Consider the following 20,394-nt stretch of genomic DNA (forward strand, 5'->3'; position numbering starts at 1 on the left):
AATATAATTCATATGCCATATAATTCACCCATTTCAAGTATATGATTCAAAGTTTGCTAATATTTTCACAAGGCTGTGCGACCATCACCACAATCTAGTTTTAGCAAATTTGTGTACCCTCCCCCAGAAAAATCCTAGATCTCTTAGCAAGCACTCCCTATTCCATCCCATGTCCTCCCTAGCCCACCACCAATTTACTTCCTGTCTCTAAAGATTTGCCTGTTTTGGACATTTCCTATAAATGAAATCATACATTATGGGGTCTTTCATTGATAGCTTGTTTCACTTAGCCTAATTTCAAAGTTCACCCCTGTTGTAGCTATAGCATTTATCATTCCTTTTATGGCTGGATAATATTCCACGTAGATCAATCTAGGAAGTATTATCTTAACAATATTAAGTCTTTTGATCCATCAACATAGAATGTCTTCCCACTTACTAAGATCTTCTTTAATTTCTTTAATTAATATTTTATAGTTTGGAGTATAAAAGTGTTGCATTTATTTTTTTTAATTGAAATATGATTAACATACAGGGTTATGTTAGTTTCAGGTGTACAATACAATGATTCGGCATTTCTATACAGTACTCAGTGCTCATCACAATAAGTGTACTCTTAATCCCCTTGCATTTCTTTAGTTAAATTCATTCCTGGGGCGCCTGGGTGGCTCAGTCGTTAAGCGTCTGCCTTCAGCTCAGGTCATGATCCTAGCGTCCTGGGATGAGCCCCGCATCGGGTTCCCTGCTCAGCGGGGAATCCTTCTTCTCCCTCTCCAGCTCCCCCTGCTTGTGTTCCCTCTCTCGCTGTGTCTCTCTGTCTGTCAAATAAATAAATAAACTTCAAAAAAAATTCATTCCTGAGTAGTTTGTTCCTTTTGATTCTGTTATAAAGTGCGATTATTTCCTTAATTTCGTTTTTGGAATGGTCACTGTTAGTGATTTTTTTATATTTCTGTATATTGATCTTCTATCCTGCAACCTTGCTGAACTTGTTTATTAGTTCCAATAATTTTTTTGAATTCCTTAGGTTTTTTGCAGTTACAAGTTTATGTGATCTATGAATAGTTTTACTTCTTCCTTTCCAATCTACATGGCTTTTTATTTCTTTTTCTTGCCTAATTGACCTGGCTAAAATTTATAACACAATATTAAGTAGAAATGGCAAGCTTGGACATCCTTGGCCTGTACTAGATCTTTGAGGAAGATCATTCAGTCTTCACTGTTAAATATGATGTTAGCTGTGGGTTTTTTATAGATAGTCTTCATCAGATTGAGCAAGTCGTTTGATGATTTTTTTCCTTTATCATGAAAACGTGTTGGATTTTCTCAAATGCTTTTTCTGTATCCATTAAGATGATATCATTTTGTCCTTTATTCTATTGATAATTGATTTTTAGAAGTTAAACTAACCTGGCATTCCTGAGATCTCACTTGATCCTGGTATATAATCCTTTTTATATATTGCTAGACTCAATTTGCTAATATTTCTTTGAGTATTTTTACATCTATATTCATAAGAGATAATGACCTGTTGTTTTCTTTCCTTGTGATGTCTTTTTGGGGGGTATAATGACAAAACTAGTAACATCAGAATGATTTGGGAAGTGTTCCTTCCTCTTCTATTTTTGGAAGATTTTTGAAAGATTGATATTAATTCTTCATGTATGATAGAATTCAGTGGTGAAGCCACCTGGACCTGAGCTTCTCTTGGTGGGAAGTTTTTTAATTACTAGTTCTTTCACTTCGTTTGTTATAGATCTATTCTGGTTTTCTATTTCTCCTTGAGTCAGTTTTGGTATTTATTTCTAAGAATTTGGCTATTTTATCCAATTATCTAATTTGTTGGCAAACTCTCAAATATTGGTATCTATATTAAAATGTTTACTTCCTCAGGGCGCCTGGGTGGCTCAGTCGGGTTAAGCATCTGACTTCGGTTCAGGTCATGATCCCAGGATTCTGGGATCGAGCCCTGAGTTAGGCTCCCTACTCAGTGGGGAGCCTGCTTCTCCCTCTCCCTCTGATGTTCCCCTGCTTGTGCTCTCTCTCTCTCTCTCTCTCTCTCTCTGGCTCTCTCTCTCAGATAAATAAATAAAATCTTTAAAAAAAAAAGTTTACTTCCTCTATTGGCTCTGTTAACTTAAACAGTGTTAGTGAACTTAACGTTTTATTTTGTGAATTCTAGATCATTTCTCTTGACTTCCCTCTCTGTAAGCTGAGACTTCAGTGTTCCAACTTGCGTCAGCTGTGCTTTACTTTTTCCATAGACAAGGATGAATATATATTCATTCTACTCTGTTACCATCATTAATTTTATTCATGCCTGGTCTGCGAGTTAACTGTAACATTTGAAAACCAGTAACATTTATGTCATAATTAACATACACATATTAGTCACCAAAGAGGAAGTAAACATGCTAGGATTACATTTCCTTCTTCCAATGGATCCAACGTCCTAATCTCTAGGGGTCTCTCAAAGAAGAATGTTCTCAGCATGGAGTTTCTAAGTCCTATCAAATTTCAGTTTGCTTCATATTTAGGTGATGATTTTCTTGGATAGCTTTTAGTTCTTCCTAGAGTTTCTGAATGTCTTTTCCTTGTTCTTGGGAGAAGAAATAAATGCCCCCTCTGCCATTATCACTAATATTGCACACTTCTTATTTACTGTACGTATTGACTAGAATCCACTGTATCCCTCTTGAAAATGTTCTACCTAGAGCCCACTTATGTTCTGTTCTAAAATAGATAAATTGCACTCTAGACATCCTGGGACTTGTTTTCTTTATAGTCTAGTTAAGTACTATTATTTTTGGATCCTGTGTCTTTTATCTTCAATTTTCACCCCAGTTTTGCTAGCGTGCACCATCAGAAGAGAACCATGGGAAGTAGAATTTCTGAATCCTTTGGTGTCTAAAAAGGCTTTAATTTTGCCCATATACTTTTTCAGTAGTTTTGCAAGGTGCAAAATGGTTCCTACTCAGAATGTGTCCACGTTGTCTTCAAGAAGTCAGTTATGTTTGGTTGATGCCAGTAGGATGCTGTTCTTCCCTTCTTTGTTGGTTGCCTGTTTCTGTTCTGGAAAGTTTAGGATCATCTCTCTAGCTTGTATTCTGAAATACCATGAGCTGTGTTTGGTGGGTGTGGGTCTTCTCCATTCAACTGCTCAGCCCTCGGCATGCCGTTTTAAGTGGAAAAGTCATAACTTCTTTTACCTCTAGAAATTTTGCTCTGTTATTCTTGGTAAATACCACTACCATTCACCACGTTGGCTCATCCCCCAAACCTTGGAATCAGTCACCCTTAGACACTCCCTCTACCACGCACCACATTTAGTCCTACCGACTCTACCTCCTAAATCCATTTCAGATTGATCTCACTGTTTCCGTCCTCATTGTTGCTTCCCTGGCGTGAGTCACGGTGGTCTCACTGGGACAGACACAGTGGCCTCCTAACTCACCCCCAGTCTTCTCCCCCGACCGCAGTCCTTTGCCACTCTGCAGCCAAAGACGTCTTGCTAAATCTCAAATCGGATTGTATCACTCTCCTACTTAAAAGGCTCTAGTGGCTTCCCATTGTTCTTAGGGAAAGTTCGGTACCGTTGACATGATATATGTGGCCGGCATGGCCTGGGCTTTCCGCCAAGCCTTGGATCTTTCCTTCCCCCCAAGCTCACTCTACTCCAGCCACACAGCCCTTTTAGATGCTCAGCCACACTATGAGCCTTCCTGACCTAGGGCATTTTCACAAGAGATTTCTTCTATCTGAAATATTTTTCCCCAGCAATTCAAGAGTGCAGTACCCACTCATCCTGCAGGTACCAGCCTCTTTTGACATCCCTGCAAGACCAGTGATTCCCTGTTATACATGTATTTGCTTCAGAGCATTCAATACACTTCTAATTAAATATATTTTAAGGGTGCCAGATGGCTCAGCTGGTTAAGCATCTGCCTTCAGCTCAGGTCATGATCTCAGGGTCCTGGGATCGAGCCCCACATCGGACTCTCTGCTCAGCAGGGAGCCTGCTTCTCCCTCTCCCTCTGCTGCTCGCTCTTTCTCTCAAATCAATCAATAAAATCTTAGTAAATAAATAAATAAATAAATACTTCTTCTATAGTTTTACCTTACATTTGCCTACCTGCTTCTCATTAAGATCCTCAGGTCAAAGACCATGTCCTCTTGCTTATCATTTTTTAACCCATACCTAAAAGCATAACTAGCAGAGAGAAGGCGCTCAGTAAATATTTGTTGAATGAATTAACAAATGAAGGGGTATCGTAAGAACTGTTATCATAGCTGAGTTATTCCTAGTTTTCACCCTTTTATAGAGTTCTGTATTCCTTCTGTCTTCTGGAGGTTTTATTCCTTTCATATTGGCAAAATCTAGTTCCCTCATTTTGATTCAGTATTTTCCTTTTTGGAAGCTTTCATATACCCTGTTTATGAGCAATTTCCTACTATTCTTTGCCAATTGACCTCCATCTCTTCCATCATGTACTTTGAGGCTTTCTGTCATTTAGGGACGCTGACCCCTCCTTGATCCATATTGGTTGTCTCTGAATTCATTATCTCAGTCCTGCCCTTGGCTTAATCTTAACGCGTATTTCCTTACTAGAGGCAATATTACTGTTCATCAACTACAGATTACTTAGGCACCTGTGCCTCCTTCTCTCCCTCTCCCTTCCTTCTTGCCTTCTTGATGGCTTGATTTATTTTCTAATTCACCCATTTAGAACATACACTCCGGTGACAGCCATGCTTTCTGCATCTTGAATCAAATCAGATTGCCTGATGGGCTCCTCTTCTCAAGTTTGGAATCTACATAACTGACTCACACTTTCCTCTCTCTCTAGCCCCAACTTATTAAGTAAACTTACTGTCTCTACGCTTGGGGAGAGTCTGTGTATCAGACAGTTCACTGTTTTACTCCACATAGACTCTTATAAAGCTTGGCATCCTTTCCCATTTTTGAGTTGTGATTTATGTTAACTCCTTCATTTCTCTATCCCTTTGTTTCAACATGGCAGTTTTTAATACTGGGTAGGGTTTTAAAACGTGAGAGTCAGAGGCACCTGAGTGGCTCAGTCGGTCAAGCATCTGGCTCTTGATATCAGCTCAGGTCTTGATCTCAGGGTTGTGAGTTCAAGCCCCACATTGGGCTCCACGTTGGGCATGGAGCTGAATGAATGAATGAATGAATGAACCAACCAACCTACCTACCTGAGAGTCAAATGAAAGATTTGTAGCCTCATTCTCATTCCACCACCACCACCCCCAAACCAGATGCACTGAACCCACAGACCAAGTTCTGTGTAAGATTTTAGTTCTCTAGTCCCTTAAAGATCATCCACTGACCCTTGATCAGGAATCTATGCTTTTCTGGCACGTTTGTGCCTTAGTCCCCTCCAGGATTTTCCTTCCTCAACAACAACTTTGGAGGTGGGGCGGAGAGGGGCGGGGAGTAAGAGAAAATTCCATCCACTTTCCTTGGCTTCTATTTTAACACAAAACCTAGCACCATCCACCCCCACTGCTTTCCTTCTTGCCTTCTCAGATTAATCCCTTAAAGTGCTTTAATGTAACTCTCTTTCTCTTTTTCCTCATCACCTCCTTCCTGAATGAGCCATACTTCCTTATTTGCACATTTATTCTCGCCTTTGCTTCTTTTAAAAGCAATCCCCCATTTTTTGCAATCACCCATAATACCTGCCTCCTAGGGCTACGGTAGGATAGAAATGAAATCTCGAACATGAAAAGACTTTAAATGTTCGAAATACAGTAGCACTGTATGACATTCTAATGAAGATGATAATTCCTCTGTTCTTTAAGGCAGCTCAGCTGGCTCCCTCCTCTACATCCTTTCGAAGCATAGCTTCGTCCTTGGCCCTCCCAACCTACAGCTCCCCTTTCTACCCTAACTCGCAGGCATCTTCTCTTTCACTTGACTCTCACATGATCTTGCTCAGTCTCTCTCCTCCTTTGTTCAGTTATCTGGTTTTAACAAATAATTCTGTTATGTCCACGTTGTGATCAGGAAGAAGCTGTATCTGCCACCATTTTATCTTCCACTGTTTCCTTTCTCTCTCTCCAATGTGCTGGTCAGAACTATGAGCTCACTTCAATTTTTGCAAACCTGCTACCCAGTGTGTTCAAAGAACGTTTTCAATCTAGTGTTTCTGTAGCCAGATTATCAACACTTTGCATGCACCCTCCTTCCCATTGTTCCTGGCCCTATTCTTTTTTTTTTTTTTTTTTTTAATAGTCCATTGGAAATTGGTGAGGTGAAGCAAGTGCAGTCTTGGCGAACAGCTTCAAGATTAGCGAAATATTGTTTTTCGTGTTGAGAGAGACTCATTTGTTCATGTGCCAGGGAGTGGGAGAGTGAATAGGGAGATAAAGGTTGATGATACAAGGAGAGATGGGATTCAGGGAACAGAAGAGTGAAAGGCAGAGGGAGGACACCTCTTCCATTGAGATGGGGATGTACAGGGATGCAGATAAAATGGCAGAAAACTGAAGGAGTTCCTGCCACATGGCATATGTTTCCCCAGGGAAGTAGAGAATGAAGCAAGCTGCTGGGAGTAAGTAGGGTGGGGCCTTTTAAAGAGAAAGGGAATGGGCAATACAGCCAATTTCTGGGCACATGGAAAGATTGCCAAACATCATTGAGGATGAGAATCATGAACTTGGGGTGGCTCCAACTCACCAAATGTTTCCCTTCCTCTCTTGTTAACTCATCCAGGATTGGATGAATTTAGCAGAAGTTGGGTGGCGCAGAAATAGAAGGGGCACCAGAGTTGAGGATTTTGTAAGATCATCGTTCCAATTAAGGATTATTGAATCCATATTAAAATAAGAGAGAAGTCAAGGTGAAGAGTCGAAAAAATAGAGGAGCCAATGGACTGGGCATTTCCCTGAAGTAGAATAACAGATGAGGAGGGAGTAACAGAGGGAACTGCCTGGAAAGTAGAAAGCGATAGGAGTAAACACGAATGAAGAATGTGTCCGACATAATCCTCGGCGATAGTGAAGTCCTGGGTACAGCCATGGGGAGTGAGTAACGGAAGTGGATGGAGTTCAGTTCTTTGAAGATGACGAGGTATGAGGCTGGAGGCTGGCTGAGTCATCTGTCACAACCTTGAGGTTTACCGGGATAATGATGAAACGAGACATACGGAAGATTTTGAACAGAATTCCAGAGCCCCTAATGGAAGTGAATCTCACTGGGAAGTTGGTGGAAGGCAGAGAATATAGACATGAGTAGATAATATAGCCAGATGGCACATGCTTAAAAAGAAAAGGGGTTTTTATATGGGGATGGGAAGAAATCACCTGCAAGTAGCAAGAGGAAGCTAGAAAAACATTCCCCTTCCTCCCAGCCCCATGGGTACATGGAGCTCGGGAGAGGGCCATGGAAGGTGCCACGTCCTCAGAGACAGACAAAGAAGCACACTGGCAAGGTGTGAAAGGAGGTTTACAATGGACACCACCCCGGGTAACAGTGCCCTGTGGAGAGTGGGAAGGAAGATCAGAAAAGGAAAGGAAAGACGAGTTAAAGGGAGGTGAGAGTGGGGGGCATGGAATCCAAGGTACAAAACAGCATGAAGGTGAAAAGCCACGGGAACGTGGCTGGCGAGAGGGGCTTGCTGATGACAGGGAAGGGCGTCCTGAGAGCCCCACAGTTGCAAAGGGAAGGACCCCACAAGGCATATCACAGGGCTGGCACATTCAGACCTTGCAAATCCCATCAATGCTTCCCCTTCTCAACATCTCCACGTCAGCCTCATCATTATGCCTCAAGCCTAGACTAATGCAAGCTGAACCCCCCGCCCCCAACCCGACACACCGGCCTCTGCCCCAAACGGTCTCCGCAGTCCATGGCTCGCAAACTAATCTTCAGTGAGCCCCTCTTCTCCTACGTCTCTCTGACAAAGAAATTGGCTCTTTTGTGAGTACGAGCCTCACTGAGACTGTCTAATAACCCGGGCACCTTTTATCCTGATATTTTCTCTGGAATAAGTTGTTTATTCTGCTGGTTCCAAAGCTGACATGACATCTGTTGCCAGCAAGGATTTATGGTTTAATAAGAGTGTTTCTTGGGTTCATCGCAATTGAATCTCTAGTAACTCTTCCTCGCTGCAGAAAGTCATCATCCTTTGTCTTATACAGACTTGCGAAGGAGACTCTGTACTTTTTCTTAGTATTTAAAAGAAATATCCAGTATTGACAGTTTGGTTTAAGTTTTCTTGCACAAGTATTGAATTGCATCTTCAATTTCAGTTCCGCTGAAATGAAATGTTTAAGGACATTTTTTTTTTTTTATCCTTTTTCTATTTTTCTATTTCTTCTCCTTTCTCTCACGTACTTTATCTTCCCAGAAGAAAATTGCTCAATGATTCCGGCATGGCACTATATACACTTTTATGATCCTCTGTCTAAAGAATATTATGTAATTTCTCTAAACTTTATTGTACGGGCCTAATAGCTGAAGAGCTGACACCCAAGCAGAACTGGTCCTCGAACCTAAGGTTAATTGCTTTGTGTAAAGATCTCCTGGGCCGGCAGAACACCCTCGGAGATGGTTGTGATGTGTGTTTACTGTAGCAGGTCCCTTGCCCCGCTCCTGATACCAGCCGCCCTTCCCAGCTTTCAGAGCATCTCCACCTGCACAGCCAAGCCCTTTCTTGTATTGCCTTTTGCTCCTCATTCCTCTCAGTCATGCAAAATGAGGAGACAAGACATTTCTATGTGTTGGAAAAAACTAGCGGAGGAGGCTAATGAGGAGTGAAGTACAGGAAGCCGGAACTACCTGAGTCCTGCCCCTATCGACCATCCCTCCCCATGGAATTCCAGGGAAAATCCTTAGAGGACAAAGCAAGTCAGGAGGGGCCACACCCATGTGCTTGCTCATCTGCCGGCTGTTTCAGCCTCTAGGGTGGTGGACTGATGCCTGGTCTTCAAGTGAATCTGTGCAGAAGAGCGTCAGCACTTCAGCCCATCCTTGGGGATTAACTGAAGGGGAAGGGTTGAAACCCAGATGAGTGCTTCCTTTTGTTTGGGAACAGAGATCGAAAAGAGGTATCCCTCACCCCCCAGCACACTCCTGAAAGGAAGAGGGGAAGGGTATGAGGGTTCGGGCACGCCCGTGTCTGAGCAGCGATACGGCCACGGGCCTTTCCGTGTGAGCACGGCGACAACAAAGATGGCAGACACAAGAGAGAATAAGGAAAACTCCATACCTCTTTCAGGTAAAAAGCTCGGATACACCTTCAACAACAGGAACTTCCACAACGTGTCTTTGGGGCAAGGACAGGAAATAGTGGCTGAGGCGGCGCTGGACCTGGCTGCCAAGAAAGGTCACTGGGTTATTTTGCAGGTACGCCCCCTCCGCCATGTTCAGGGTCATTCTTGACCCCCACCTGTCTGGACTTCACAGGACAATCTCTGGGCTCCTCTGTCCTCTCTGCCCCTCTTCCCTGCCTTTCCTTCCACACCCTTGCCCGTCTCACTGCCTGATCTTCTCTCCTTCTCTCCTCTGGGGTCCCCCTCACCCCTCCCTACGACTCCTTGTCCCTTGCCCCTCACAGGCCCCCGCCCCCCTCTCTAGTTGAAATAGCTCCACTTACATCCCAGTCTGGGGCCTGCTCGGGGAGTAGGTACCGGCTGAAGACGGTGGAAGCCGGGTCTTGTTTGCCTGCTGACCTCTTCCCAGCGTATCACAGAACTTCCCACTGCTCTGCCCTCCTACATGCCCTGCATTCTGTGTTCCCTACAACAGCACAGGTGTACCTGGACCTCAGCCTCTGCACCCCGAGCGCATGTCGGTGGGTGCCAGTCCGGAACGCCCCCTGCGGGTAGCTTCACCAAACCCACAAGACATACGGGCGGCCCCTCTTCTGTCACTGCCTGTCCCCTCATCCCTGGTTTATGCACCTTGCAGGGGAGCTGGGGCTGGGCCAGGCCTCTTCCGGGGTGCCCTGGCTGGGCTGAAGTGAGGACTCGCATCTGCTGGTGTCCTTTCCCGAAAGCTCTCCCAGATTAAATTCAGGAATTGGAATTCCCCCGGGAGGAGCGGAGGGCTCGCTGGCGGGTCGCCGGCCCGGCCCGGCTAACACAGCCCGGGCATTCCCAGGCGGCCTCCTGAAGCCTTGGCTCCAACACAGGGATTATAAATGAATTCCTTAACAAATGTTCATTTCAACAGCCACCCCTCATGCTTACATAGCGGTTTACGGTCCACAAAGCCCTTTCAAATCCATTACCTCTGGTTCTTTGCAGCGACTCTCTGAAATACATAGGGCCAATATTCTTGTTCTTTCTCCTTTTATAGAAGAGAAAGCAGCACTCAGAGACCAGGTTGCCAGGGCCAAGTACTGTGTGCCATGCTGATCTGTGTAGTTAAGGCTCTGCGAGCAGGCTTCCTCAAATATTTATGGAGGAGCTTTTATCTGTCTGTCATAATGAAACATTGCAAAGAAACCATCCTGGCTACAGCGAAAGGTGGATTCCGCAAAGTAGTGCTGAGAAATAAATGTAGGGTCAGATAGACAGACAGACAGATAGATGGGAATCACACGGGGGGGGGGGGGGGGAGGAGAAGGGTGCAGACGGAGGAGCTGGGCTTGGAGTAAGAAGCCTCCCCAGAGTGTGAGCAGCAATGCCTCCGTGTGTTTTAGGAAGATAAGTCTGGCAACAATTAGCAGAATGGTTAGGAGAGAGGAAGAGAGGATGCAAGAAAGCTAGCGAGAAGTTTAAATCAGTGCTTTTCACATTTTAACACGCATACAAATCACGGCAGGATCTGATTAAAATGCACTGATTCAGGAAATCTGGGTAGGGCCGAAGAGTCTGCATTTCTAGATAGCGCCCAGGGAATGCCAACACTGCTGGTCCATGGGACCCGCTCTCGAGTTATCAAGGGTTCAAATCCTCCAGGTGTCAGAGCTGGGGATCTGGATTTGGAGTGTCTGGACCGTGTGTTCGAGTCTTCAAGTGTGGCCCACAGACCAGCATTCTTCAGCATCACCCAGAACTTGTTAGACATGCAAATTCTCAGGCCTCACCCTAGACCCAAGAATCTTTGTTTTGAGAAGCCCCGCAGGGGATTCCTGTGCAGCGTCAGGTCTGAGCACTGTGGGGAGACTTGGGAGATAAGAGAATAGGGTTCAACTGCCAGAGACTGGCAGGTCCCATCACTGGGAACCTCAAGATAGCTGCTGCAATGAGCTTTATTTGAAGGCCACCCCCACCCCCGTAGCTGCCTTCCTGAAACCATCCACCTCTAACAAAACTGAGCAGGTGCCTGATTTGGGGCGGGGGGGGTCTTCCTTCCCACTAGAACATCCACCTGGTGGCCAAGTGGCTCGGCACCCTGGAAGAGAAGTTGGCAGCGTATGGTGAGAACAGCCACCCGGAGCTGAGGGTTTTCATCAGTGCGGAGCCTGCACCCTCCCCGGAGGGCCACATCATCCCCCAGGGCATCCTGGAGAACTCCATCAAGATCACCAACGAGCCTCCCACAGGCATGCATGCCAACCTGCACAAGGCCCTGGACAATTTCACTCAGGTACAGCCCCGGGACGGCGGGGGGGCGGGGGTGGTGGAGACGAGCAGCGCACCTCACCATGGGCTGACTCAACGGGTCGAAGAGCACCCTGCTGCAAGGGGCTGTGGAGCGGTGTGTCCCCTCTGTGACCGACCTCCTCCCAGTGCCCGCTGAGTACAACCCAGCTGTCCATTCCCCAGTACCCCCCGGGGGGAGCCAAGCTTGGGGTCTTTCCTCGGAAAGAGGTGTGGGGGAACTTTCCGCAAATCTCCCTGCTGACGAAATACCCCACGGAGGAGATGTGCAACGCTGGTCACACACTTACTGGTCAAGCACGCTGTCTTCAAGCAGGGGACTGATGCGTGTGTTCAGATGAGAACACCTGCCATCTGCATGCATCCTGAGCGGCCAGGGTTCACACAACCTGGGTGTCAGAGGTGGGATCTGGACTTGGAACGGCACCGCGTGGCAGGCTCTCAGACTGTGGTCCCTGGAGCAGCAACAGCACCTCCTGGGAACTTGGTAGAAATGCAACTTCTCAGGCCGCACCCGAGCCCCACTGAATCAGAAGCTCTGCGGTGGGGGCCCAGGAACCTGTGTTCCAGCAGGCTCTCCAGGGCACTCCACTGTGCTGCCCCCTTGGAGAACACCATGCTACAGCAAAGCTGAGACTCTCAGGGCAGAAGATTCAGACGTAGGCCACTGCGTATGGAATCTTCCTTTAGTGGGAATCCGAGACTCGCGTTGCAGAGCGTGTGTTTAAAGGCCGAGAGAGGCCCGTGGGTAACAAACCCTATGTATGAATCGACTTGCAAAGTCTGCAGCTTAGGCTTTCTTCACCTTCTCAGGAAGGCAGCCTGTCTAGTTACTGCTCCCTTGGGGAGCTCCAGCTTCCTGGGAAGGGAGAATCCACAAAGGTGTGAATGCCAGGAGATCCGAGGCCACGGGGCCACCTTGAGGTCCATCCACCACACTGGGCCTTGGTGGAGTCCAAGGGGAGGGGTCTAGGATCTGTCCTCTGATGTTGTCTTAGAACAGCACCCGCGGATCTCTGGCTTCACAGACTCCATGCTAAAACTCACCACCAGTCCCAGAGGGGTCATCTCGGAAACCTGAAACCGGCCGTCCAACAGGATGACTGTTGTCACCAGCCCAACATAAACCACCAGGACTAGGGGCCCGCTGGGGCTTGGTCTAACTTACACTTGAAGGCTCTATGGCAGTCAGGGTCTGAGGAGATTTTATTGAGTGCGTGAGACCCCTTGTAGTGTGGGGATCAAGCAGCCCCACTTGGAGAAGAAAGCTTCCAAGGAGAAGCAAAACGTGTCCAGCCTCCTTTCTCACTCCCTTTCCCATCCCAACTCCAAAACCCACTCATGATCTGGAACAGGGAGTGGGGGATCATTACCAGGAGATTCGGGATCCTTTCACTTGACATTTTTGTTAAGAAACACCTGCCCATTGCAACATGGAGTAGAAAGTAGGGTGCTCTCTTATCCAGGGGCCTTTTCTTTAAAATTTTTTTTTCCTAAATAGGCCTCCACTAAACTCTTAAGTACTCCGTACCAGTGGCCAGAACTTCTAAATTTTCTATGTTTCGTATTCCACATAGGGGAAATACACATTCTTAACTCTGAAACCTACAGCCTTCTGTCCAGGAGGCTGGTAGCTGGTTCCAAGAAAGACCATTTTTTCGGTCACTGGTTGCCCAACAGTGTGAAAGCACATCATGCCACTGAAATGGCTGCTTAAAAATGGCTAACGTGATAAATTTTATGTTGTGTATTCTACCGGGAATTTTTTTTTTAATTCATAATTGAAAAGAAAAAGGCACTGGGATGCAGTCAGCTAGCTGTCTTGAAGTACACACAGACCACTGTCCGATCTTCTGCCTTGAGGGTCTTGGACAGATCCAGGGAGAAGGGCAGTAGGTGCCTCAGATGCTGGATCTCTAGTAATTACTATTACCACATGAGGCCTCAGTAGGATTATTATCATCTATACACACGTTCTGGCTTCATCTTCTCAGCCTCCCCATGGACCCTTGTTCTTGGGTTCCTGTCCCTGCAAGCCCCATGTCCAGTCTTGGTTATCGGGGATATAAATCCCAAGGGAGGCAGGCTTTTCCTGGTTATTCGGGTTCTACCACAGTTGGGCTTTGGCCCATTTATAGCCATCTTCAGTAACTCATTCTGAGAAAGAGAGATAGATTTAGGAGTATATTCATTGCTCACAAGTGTTTTAATTGTTCCATTCTGCTTTTATTACGTGCCCTGGAACAGAGACCTGGTTAATACCCCCTATTATTCACTCTGTTCCTTCAGAGCCCTATTTTAGCCATTTAAGGGACAAATGGCAGAATTGAGCTCTTTTTATCCCTGCTACCTGTGCTGTTTGGGGATGATGATTTTATTCTGATTTTGTTTGAGTGTGCCACCGTCAGTCAGTCTCAGCATCTTAATGTAGGACTCCTTGTCTTTGTGCTTAGAGGTCTTTTTCAGAAGGGCCCAGCGCCTGGGTGGCTCAGTCGTTAAGTGTCTGCCTTTGGCTCAGGTCATGGTCCCAGGGTCCTGGGATCGAGCCCCGAGTCGGGGTCCCTGTTCAGCGGGGAGTCTGCGTCTCCCTCTGCCTCTGCCTATCCCACCCCCTTACTCGTGCTCTCTCTCTCTCTCTCACTTTCTCTCTCAAATAAATAAATAAATCTTTTAAAAAAAAAGTATTTCTCTCATTTAAAAAAAAAAAGTAGCAAAGGAAGCATCCTACATGTCTCTAGAGAACAGCTCTATCCAGAAAGCAGTTAAGTTCTTGCTTGCACGAGGCAGTGACTTTGTCCTCTGTGCCACCTCTGACCTTTCATATCCATAGCTTTCTGCCAAATATGGTACCCAACAAAGGCACAGGGGGACCCCCATCTATCCAGAGACTGTCCTGGGTTCATATGGAAAAGTCAGATCTACTACAAGTTTAACTGGTCCTGTCTCCTCTGCTTTTCCTGCCCAGGTGAGCGAAGTCTAAGGACCAGTCCTCAGATGAAATGGCAGGACTCAACCCAGTCCAGTTTGCGTGAGCTTTGAAAGCGCCCCTCGTAGGCTCTGCATGCAGCATCTTGCTCCTTCCTGATCACAAAGGGTCTCACTCACGGGAAATCGTTGTTCATTCCAGGCAATCTAAGGATTCTTGTCCTTCCACCCCTTGAAAATGCAGGCTTTCCCCATCTGCCACACCATCACCACCAGCCCCTCTTAAAATCTGCCAAGTACAACCCATTGCCTTCCTCTGCACTCTCTCGCTTTCCATTTCTTCCTTCTGTCCCTTCTTTAATCCCCTCTTCATGAGCCCTATCTCCCCCCTTCCACCCCGCCTTATGCGCTGCAGGCAGGACCTCTCTGGGCTCCTGTTCCTGCAGCCGCGTGGCTGGTCACCCCTGCTCACGTTTAGAAGAGCAGTTGTCATGGTGAAGGGCACGGCACTCCTCTTTCCCTCGTGGCTCTGATTCCCTTCCTCCCCCTCGGTCACACGGGCCATGACCACACCTACTCTGGCTCCGAGATGGGCAAGAAAAGCATGGCAGGAAGGGGAGAAATTCAAGATGATGCTGTAGGAGTCCCCACCCACACCCCAGGACAAAGTGACACTCCTCTGACACCTGCCACCCCCTCAGGACCCACTACCCCAGTTTCCATCAGCTGCGCTTGCAAACTTAATTGGCACGTCGGTGGGTGCAAACATGAATTACAAACCAAACCCTGTAATAACCTGAATCTAAACCTTAACTCAGATTCTAAACTAGAGCCCACACCCTCCCCAAGGTCCCCTCGAACCCTAAGCCCACGCCTACCCACAATGCAATCTGTAGTCTGACTATAGCTCAAAACCTAACCAGGACATACAGGAAGCTTTTCCAGCGCAACTTCCAACCACCATAACCCATACGCTGGTCTGCACTGCATAACAGCAGATCTGTGCTGACGTCGGAGGCAACTTTCCTTGCAGGACACGCTGGAGATGTGTTCCCGGGAGACGGAGTTTAAGAGCATCCTCTTTGCTCTTTGTTACTTTCATGGGGTGGTGGCAGAGAGACGGAAGTTTGGGCCACAGGGATGGAATCGTTCATACCCCTTCAGCACCGGGGACCTCACCATCTCTGTGAACGTGCTCTACAACTTCTTGGAGGCCAACACAAAGGTAGAGTTTCTGGCCGGCGCAGGGCAGGGGGGGTGCGGGGGGTGGGGCGCCTCTCAGAAGGATGAGGCAGGGCCAGCACAGGGAGAAGGGACGCGCACTGCGAATGGTCTACACCCTCTCCAAGTACAGGAAGGAAAGGCCAGCCGAGGACCAGCGCGAGGCCAAAAGAGCACCTGAATATGCTAAGTAATGGCAGGAAATGAGGAAAGTACCCTGGTCTTTACTTTGTTCCATGTGACATTCGCCCACAGAAGGGACTTGTCGATAGAACCTGACTTAATGACCATGAGAAACAGAAGGCTTTTTTGCAAGGGGGTTGGCACCTTGCCTCCACTCACCCTTGGATGTAATTTTTCAAGCCTTTAACGAGCTCCCAGGCATGCCTGACCCTGCTGGGCACGAGGGGTGGCAGGTGAATACAACATCGCTCCTAATCTTGAGCAACATCCCATCTTGTGGCTTACACTCTGCCCCCAGATCCGGGCAGCCCGGATGTCTGTGTGGAGGTCTTTCTTCCCTGTCTCTCAGGTCCCCTATGATGATCTGCGCTACCTCTTTGGAGAGATCATGTATGGAGGCCATATCACAGATGACTGGGACAGGAGACTCTGCAGGACGTATCTGGAGGAATTCATCAGACCAGAAATGCTAGAAGGAGAGCTGTCTCTGGCACCAGGTTTCCCACTCCCGGGCAACCTAGATTACATTGGCTACCATCAGGTAAGGCTCCGCTCATACGAGACCTGGGTCTTCCTTCAAGTCTGTCCTGCAGGACCAGGGATGTTTGCACAGGGCCAGGGAAAAACGGCCTATAGAACAGAGCTCATATGGAGTGTGGTTCTCAGCCCCAAGTTTGCCCTATTCGATTTGAGAGCTGTAGGATTCCCAGCCTCAAATTAGCGATACAATTGAGCTTTCGGAGATCTTTCTATTCTTGATGTTTGGTTCAATAATTCTATTTGTTGCTCTTTTCTGCAAATAACATCTGGAGCATTCGTTTGATTATTTTCATCCAAGATATTGACAAAGCCATGAGGAGCAAAATTCCAGGTTAAGAACCTAGCCAACTTTGAGTAAAGTTTAGCGATTCTAAATATCTTCAGAGGGACATGACCTTGTGGGCAGATCATCTACCCCTCCTGTTCTTCATTGACTGATGTAAACACAGGCACACAGGCCCATTACACACACACACATTCCCAGTGAGCTCTTTCTGTACTGTTACTTTGAGTTCTCATTTTACTAGGACCACAGCTATTTTTAAAGTGCTCATCTTTGCCTATTTATCCTGCCATGGAAGATACATTAAAAGATAATTTAAAAAAAAAAAAAAAAAAAACCTTTTCTGTTGCTTGACTTTTGAACATGCCTAAAATAACTCTGAATACCAACCTTAAGGGAAATACCATAGAAACATTAACTGCAAACTTAAAAAAAAAAAAAGTTTTGAATTCATAAAATTTAAACAGAAGGGCGCCTGGCTGGCCCAGTCAGAGGAGCCAGCGACGCTTGCTCTCGGGGTCATGAGTTCGAGCCCCACGTTGGGTATAGAGGTTACTTAAATAAATATTTTTTTAAAAAACCATAAAATTGAAAGAGATAAACTGCCAAAGTCATTCAAACCAGAAAAATTTGAACCTATGAAAAGAAATTTCAAATAGTAAGACTAAAGAAAAGAAGGAATTTTTTTAAAACTGCTTGACCAGAGGCCGTGAAATTTGTGCAAGAGCGCCCCCTAGTGTCTGCCAGACCATCCGACAAGAGGCTCGAGGCGGAGTTTGCACAGTTCCAAATGACTGAGACAGATTTTCATCTTCTTTACATCTCTCTTTAATCCGCCAGTTTATAGATGGTTGCAGGGCACCTACCAAGAGTTCAGGAGTCTGCTGGGGGCTGGAAGAAATACAAAAATAAGCACATGAATTTGCCTTTAGGGAATGAGCCATCTTTTACTTAGGCAAGAGGATACACCAGGAAATCAAAATCAAATTAGGAGCTCACCTTGAGGGGCACTTTCTCACGGTAATGGAAAGAACTGGAAGGGGTACCCAGAAAACAGAGAAGAAAGTGAGGGACAGTTTTTTAGGGACAGCCAACGGTGGCCCACCATAACTGACCAGAGGGATGCATTGTTCGGATGGCACAATTAAAAAATGTTTTAATTCAAATAATTTTTGCCAGAGGCAGGAATTCCCTGGTTAACAGCAAAACTCGCCTTGTCCCACCACTCGATTCACACGTGGATTTTGCACGCGTGGTCCCATGTTTGCATTTAGGTTTGTCATCTCTGATTCCGGTAAATGGAGAAGAGAAAAGGACTTTAAGGGCAAGAGGGCAGGGGTCCTAGGAGGGCTTGAGTAAGACACGAGGTAGGGGTCAGTGTTTCTCAAGGACTCTGGGAAGGCTTGTGTGTGGAGGGAGGGACAGGTGTAGACCAGGGAGCGGGCAGAGCGGCGGGGAGACTGGAGACGGATCCAGTCCTCTAAGCTTCCTGAGAAAGCGAATGCCCGCATGGGCATGGACGTTCTGGAAAACTGGCCCGGCACACGGTAAGTAACATGGTGTCAGGACGAGGCTGGCTGCAGGGATGTGCGCCAGGTGGATCGGTGCCCACGACGGCCAGAGCCGGTGAGCAGCGCTCGCCTGGAGGGCCCGAGGTCGGCGGGTCCCACGGACGGGCCCCCGGAGGGTGAACCAGAGTGGGAGGCGGGAGGCTCGTCCCGGCTGGTGTGTCTGAGCTCGCCCCCGCCTTTCAGTACATCGATGCCGAGCTGCCTGCAGATTCGCCCTACCTCTACGGCCTGCACCCCAATGCCGAGATCGGCTTCCTGACCCAGACCTCGGAGAAGCTCTTCCGCACCGTGCTGGAGCTGCAGCCCCGGGACAGCCACGCCGGGGACGGAGCAGGGGCCACAAGGGAAGAAAAGGTAAGTGGGCGGGGGCAGGGGCGCTGCCGAGCCCCTTGTCGGGCGCCCGACGTGGGCACAGCGAGCCGCTCCTCCTGCTGGTCGCCCACCACGGGGACCACAGGCCACGCCTCGCACGCCTTCCACTCGCACGTGGCTGGCGCAGCCTTGACCCACCGCGCCGGTCGTCCGGCTTAGCCACAGGCGGCCTGCCATCGGGCTCGGGTGGCTTTTCTAGTTCACCCAAAGACCACTTCTCTGCCATTTCTCTGCCCAAAGGAAGCAAGGCGGGAACAGTGGCGGCGTGGGGAGCTAGAGAGGGACCTCATGATTTCTCAGCGAACTGAGCAGTGCCGGGTGGGCGGCTGTACTTAAGGGGGCCACCCTCATGCCACCAACTAGATGCTCGTTTGGCGAAGTCACTCTTGAAAATGAAAATGCCTTCTCTTGGCGTGAATGACATGGGATCTGAGTCTTCCATCACTGGGCACAGGACTTCCAGGAACGTCAGGAAGGCAGAGGGGCACCGTGGAATGGAGAGGCAGACTGGGGTGAGGTCTGTGCACCTGCTCCCTTCCCTGGCAGTCCTTCCCGTCCTGGGCTCCTCCAGGTCTGTGCACCTGCTCCCTTCCCCGGCAGTCCTCCCCATCCTGGGCTCCTCCAGGTCTGTGCACCTGCTCACTCTCTCTCTCAAATAAATAAAATCTTTAAAAAAAGTGTTTCAATGTAGCCATCTGAAAGGTACTGCGGTGTAAGGAGTCAGAGCACCTGTTCCACTTTCCTCCAGACACCTAGTCTGGGCTCCTCCATGTCTGTGCACCTGCTCCCCTCCCTGGCAGTCCTCCCTGTCCTGGGCTCCCCCAGATCTGTGCACCTGCTCCCTTCCCTAGCAGTCCTCCCCATCCTGGGCTCCCCCAGGTCTGTGCACCTGCTCCCTTCCCTGGCAGTCCTCCCCATCCTGGGCTCCCCCATGTCTGTGCACCTGCTCCCTTCCTTGGCAGTCCTCCCCGTCCTGGGCTCCCCCAGGTCTGTGTACCTGCTCCCTTCCCTGGTGGTCCTCCCCATCCTGGGCTCCCCCAGGTCTGTGCACCTGGTCCCTTCCCTGGCAGTCCTCCCTGTCCTGGGCTCCCCCACATCTGTGTACCTGCTCCCTTCCCTAGCAGTCTTCCCTGTCCTGGGCTCCCCCAGGTCTGTGCACCTGCTCCCTTCCTTGGCTGTCCTCCCCATCCTGGGCTCCCCCAGGTCTGTGCACCTGCTCCCTTCCCTAGAAGTCCTCCCTGTCCTGGGCTCCCCCACGTCTGTGTACCTGCTCCCTTCCCTAGCAGTCCTCCCTGTCCTGGGCTCCCCCAGGTCTGTGCACCTGCTCCCTTCCCTAGAAGTCCTCCCTGTCCTGGGCTCCCCCACATCTGTGTACCTGCTCCCTTCCCTAGCAGTCCTCCCTGTCCTGGGCTCCCCCAGGTCTGTGCACCTGCTCCTTTCCATGGCCATCCTCCCCGTCCTGGGCTCCTCCATGTCTGTGCACCTGCTCCCTTCCCTGGCAGTCCTCCCTGTCCTGGGCTCCCCCAGGTCTGTGCACCTGCTCCCTTCCCTGGCAGTTCTCCCCGTCCTGGGCTCCCCCAGATCTCTGTACCTGCTCCCTTCCCTGGCAGTACTCCCTGTCCTGGGCTCCCCCAAGTCTGTGTACCTGCTCCCTTCCCTAGCAGTCCTCCCTGTCCTGGGCTCCCCCAGGTCTGTGCACCTGCTCCTTTCCATGGCCATCCTCCC

General features: G+C 48.3%; 1 protein-coding gene across 1 annotated transcript in view; it reads left to right on the plus strand.

The window, feature by feature from the left end:
- DNAH9 (dynein axonemal heavy chain 9) overlaps positions 1-20,394 on the plus strand; it is a 338,385-nt gene that overhangs the window by 283,525 nt on the left and 34,466 nt on the right. Inside the window, exons 62-66 of the mRNA XM_032431745.1 lie at positions 9,243-9,370; positions 11,333-11,560; positions 15,533-15,724; positions 16,253-16,444; positions 18,481-18,651. Of these exons, the coding sequence (XP_032287636.1) occupies positions 9,243-9,370; positions 11,333-11,560; positions 15,533-15,724; positions 16,253-16,444; positions 18,481-18,651 (911 nt within the window). The remainder of the gene's footprint in view (positions 1-9,242; positions 9,371-11,332; positions 11,561-15,532; positions 15,725-16,252; positions 16,445-18,480; positions 18,652-20,394) is intronic.

This window comes from Phoca vitulina, unplaced genomic scaffold (genome assembly GCF_004348235.1).
Source record: "Phoca vitulina isolate PV1807 unplaced genomic scaffold, GSC_HSeal_1.0 scaffold47, whole genome shotgun sequence".
NCBI classification, from domain to species: Eukaryota; Metazoa; Chordata; class Mammalia; order Carnivora; family Phocidae; genus Phoca; species Phoca vitulina.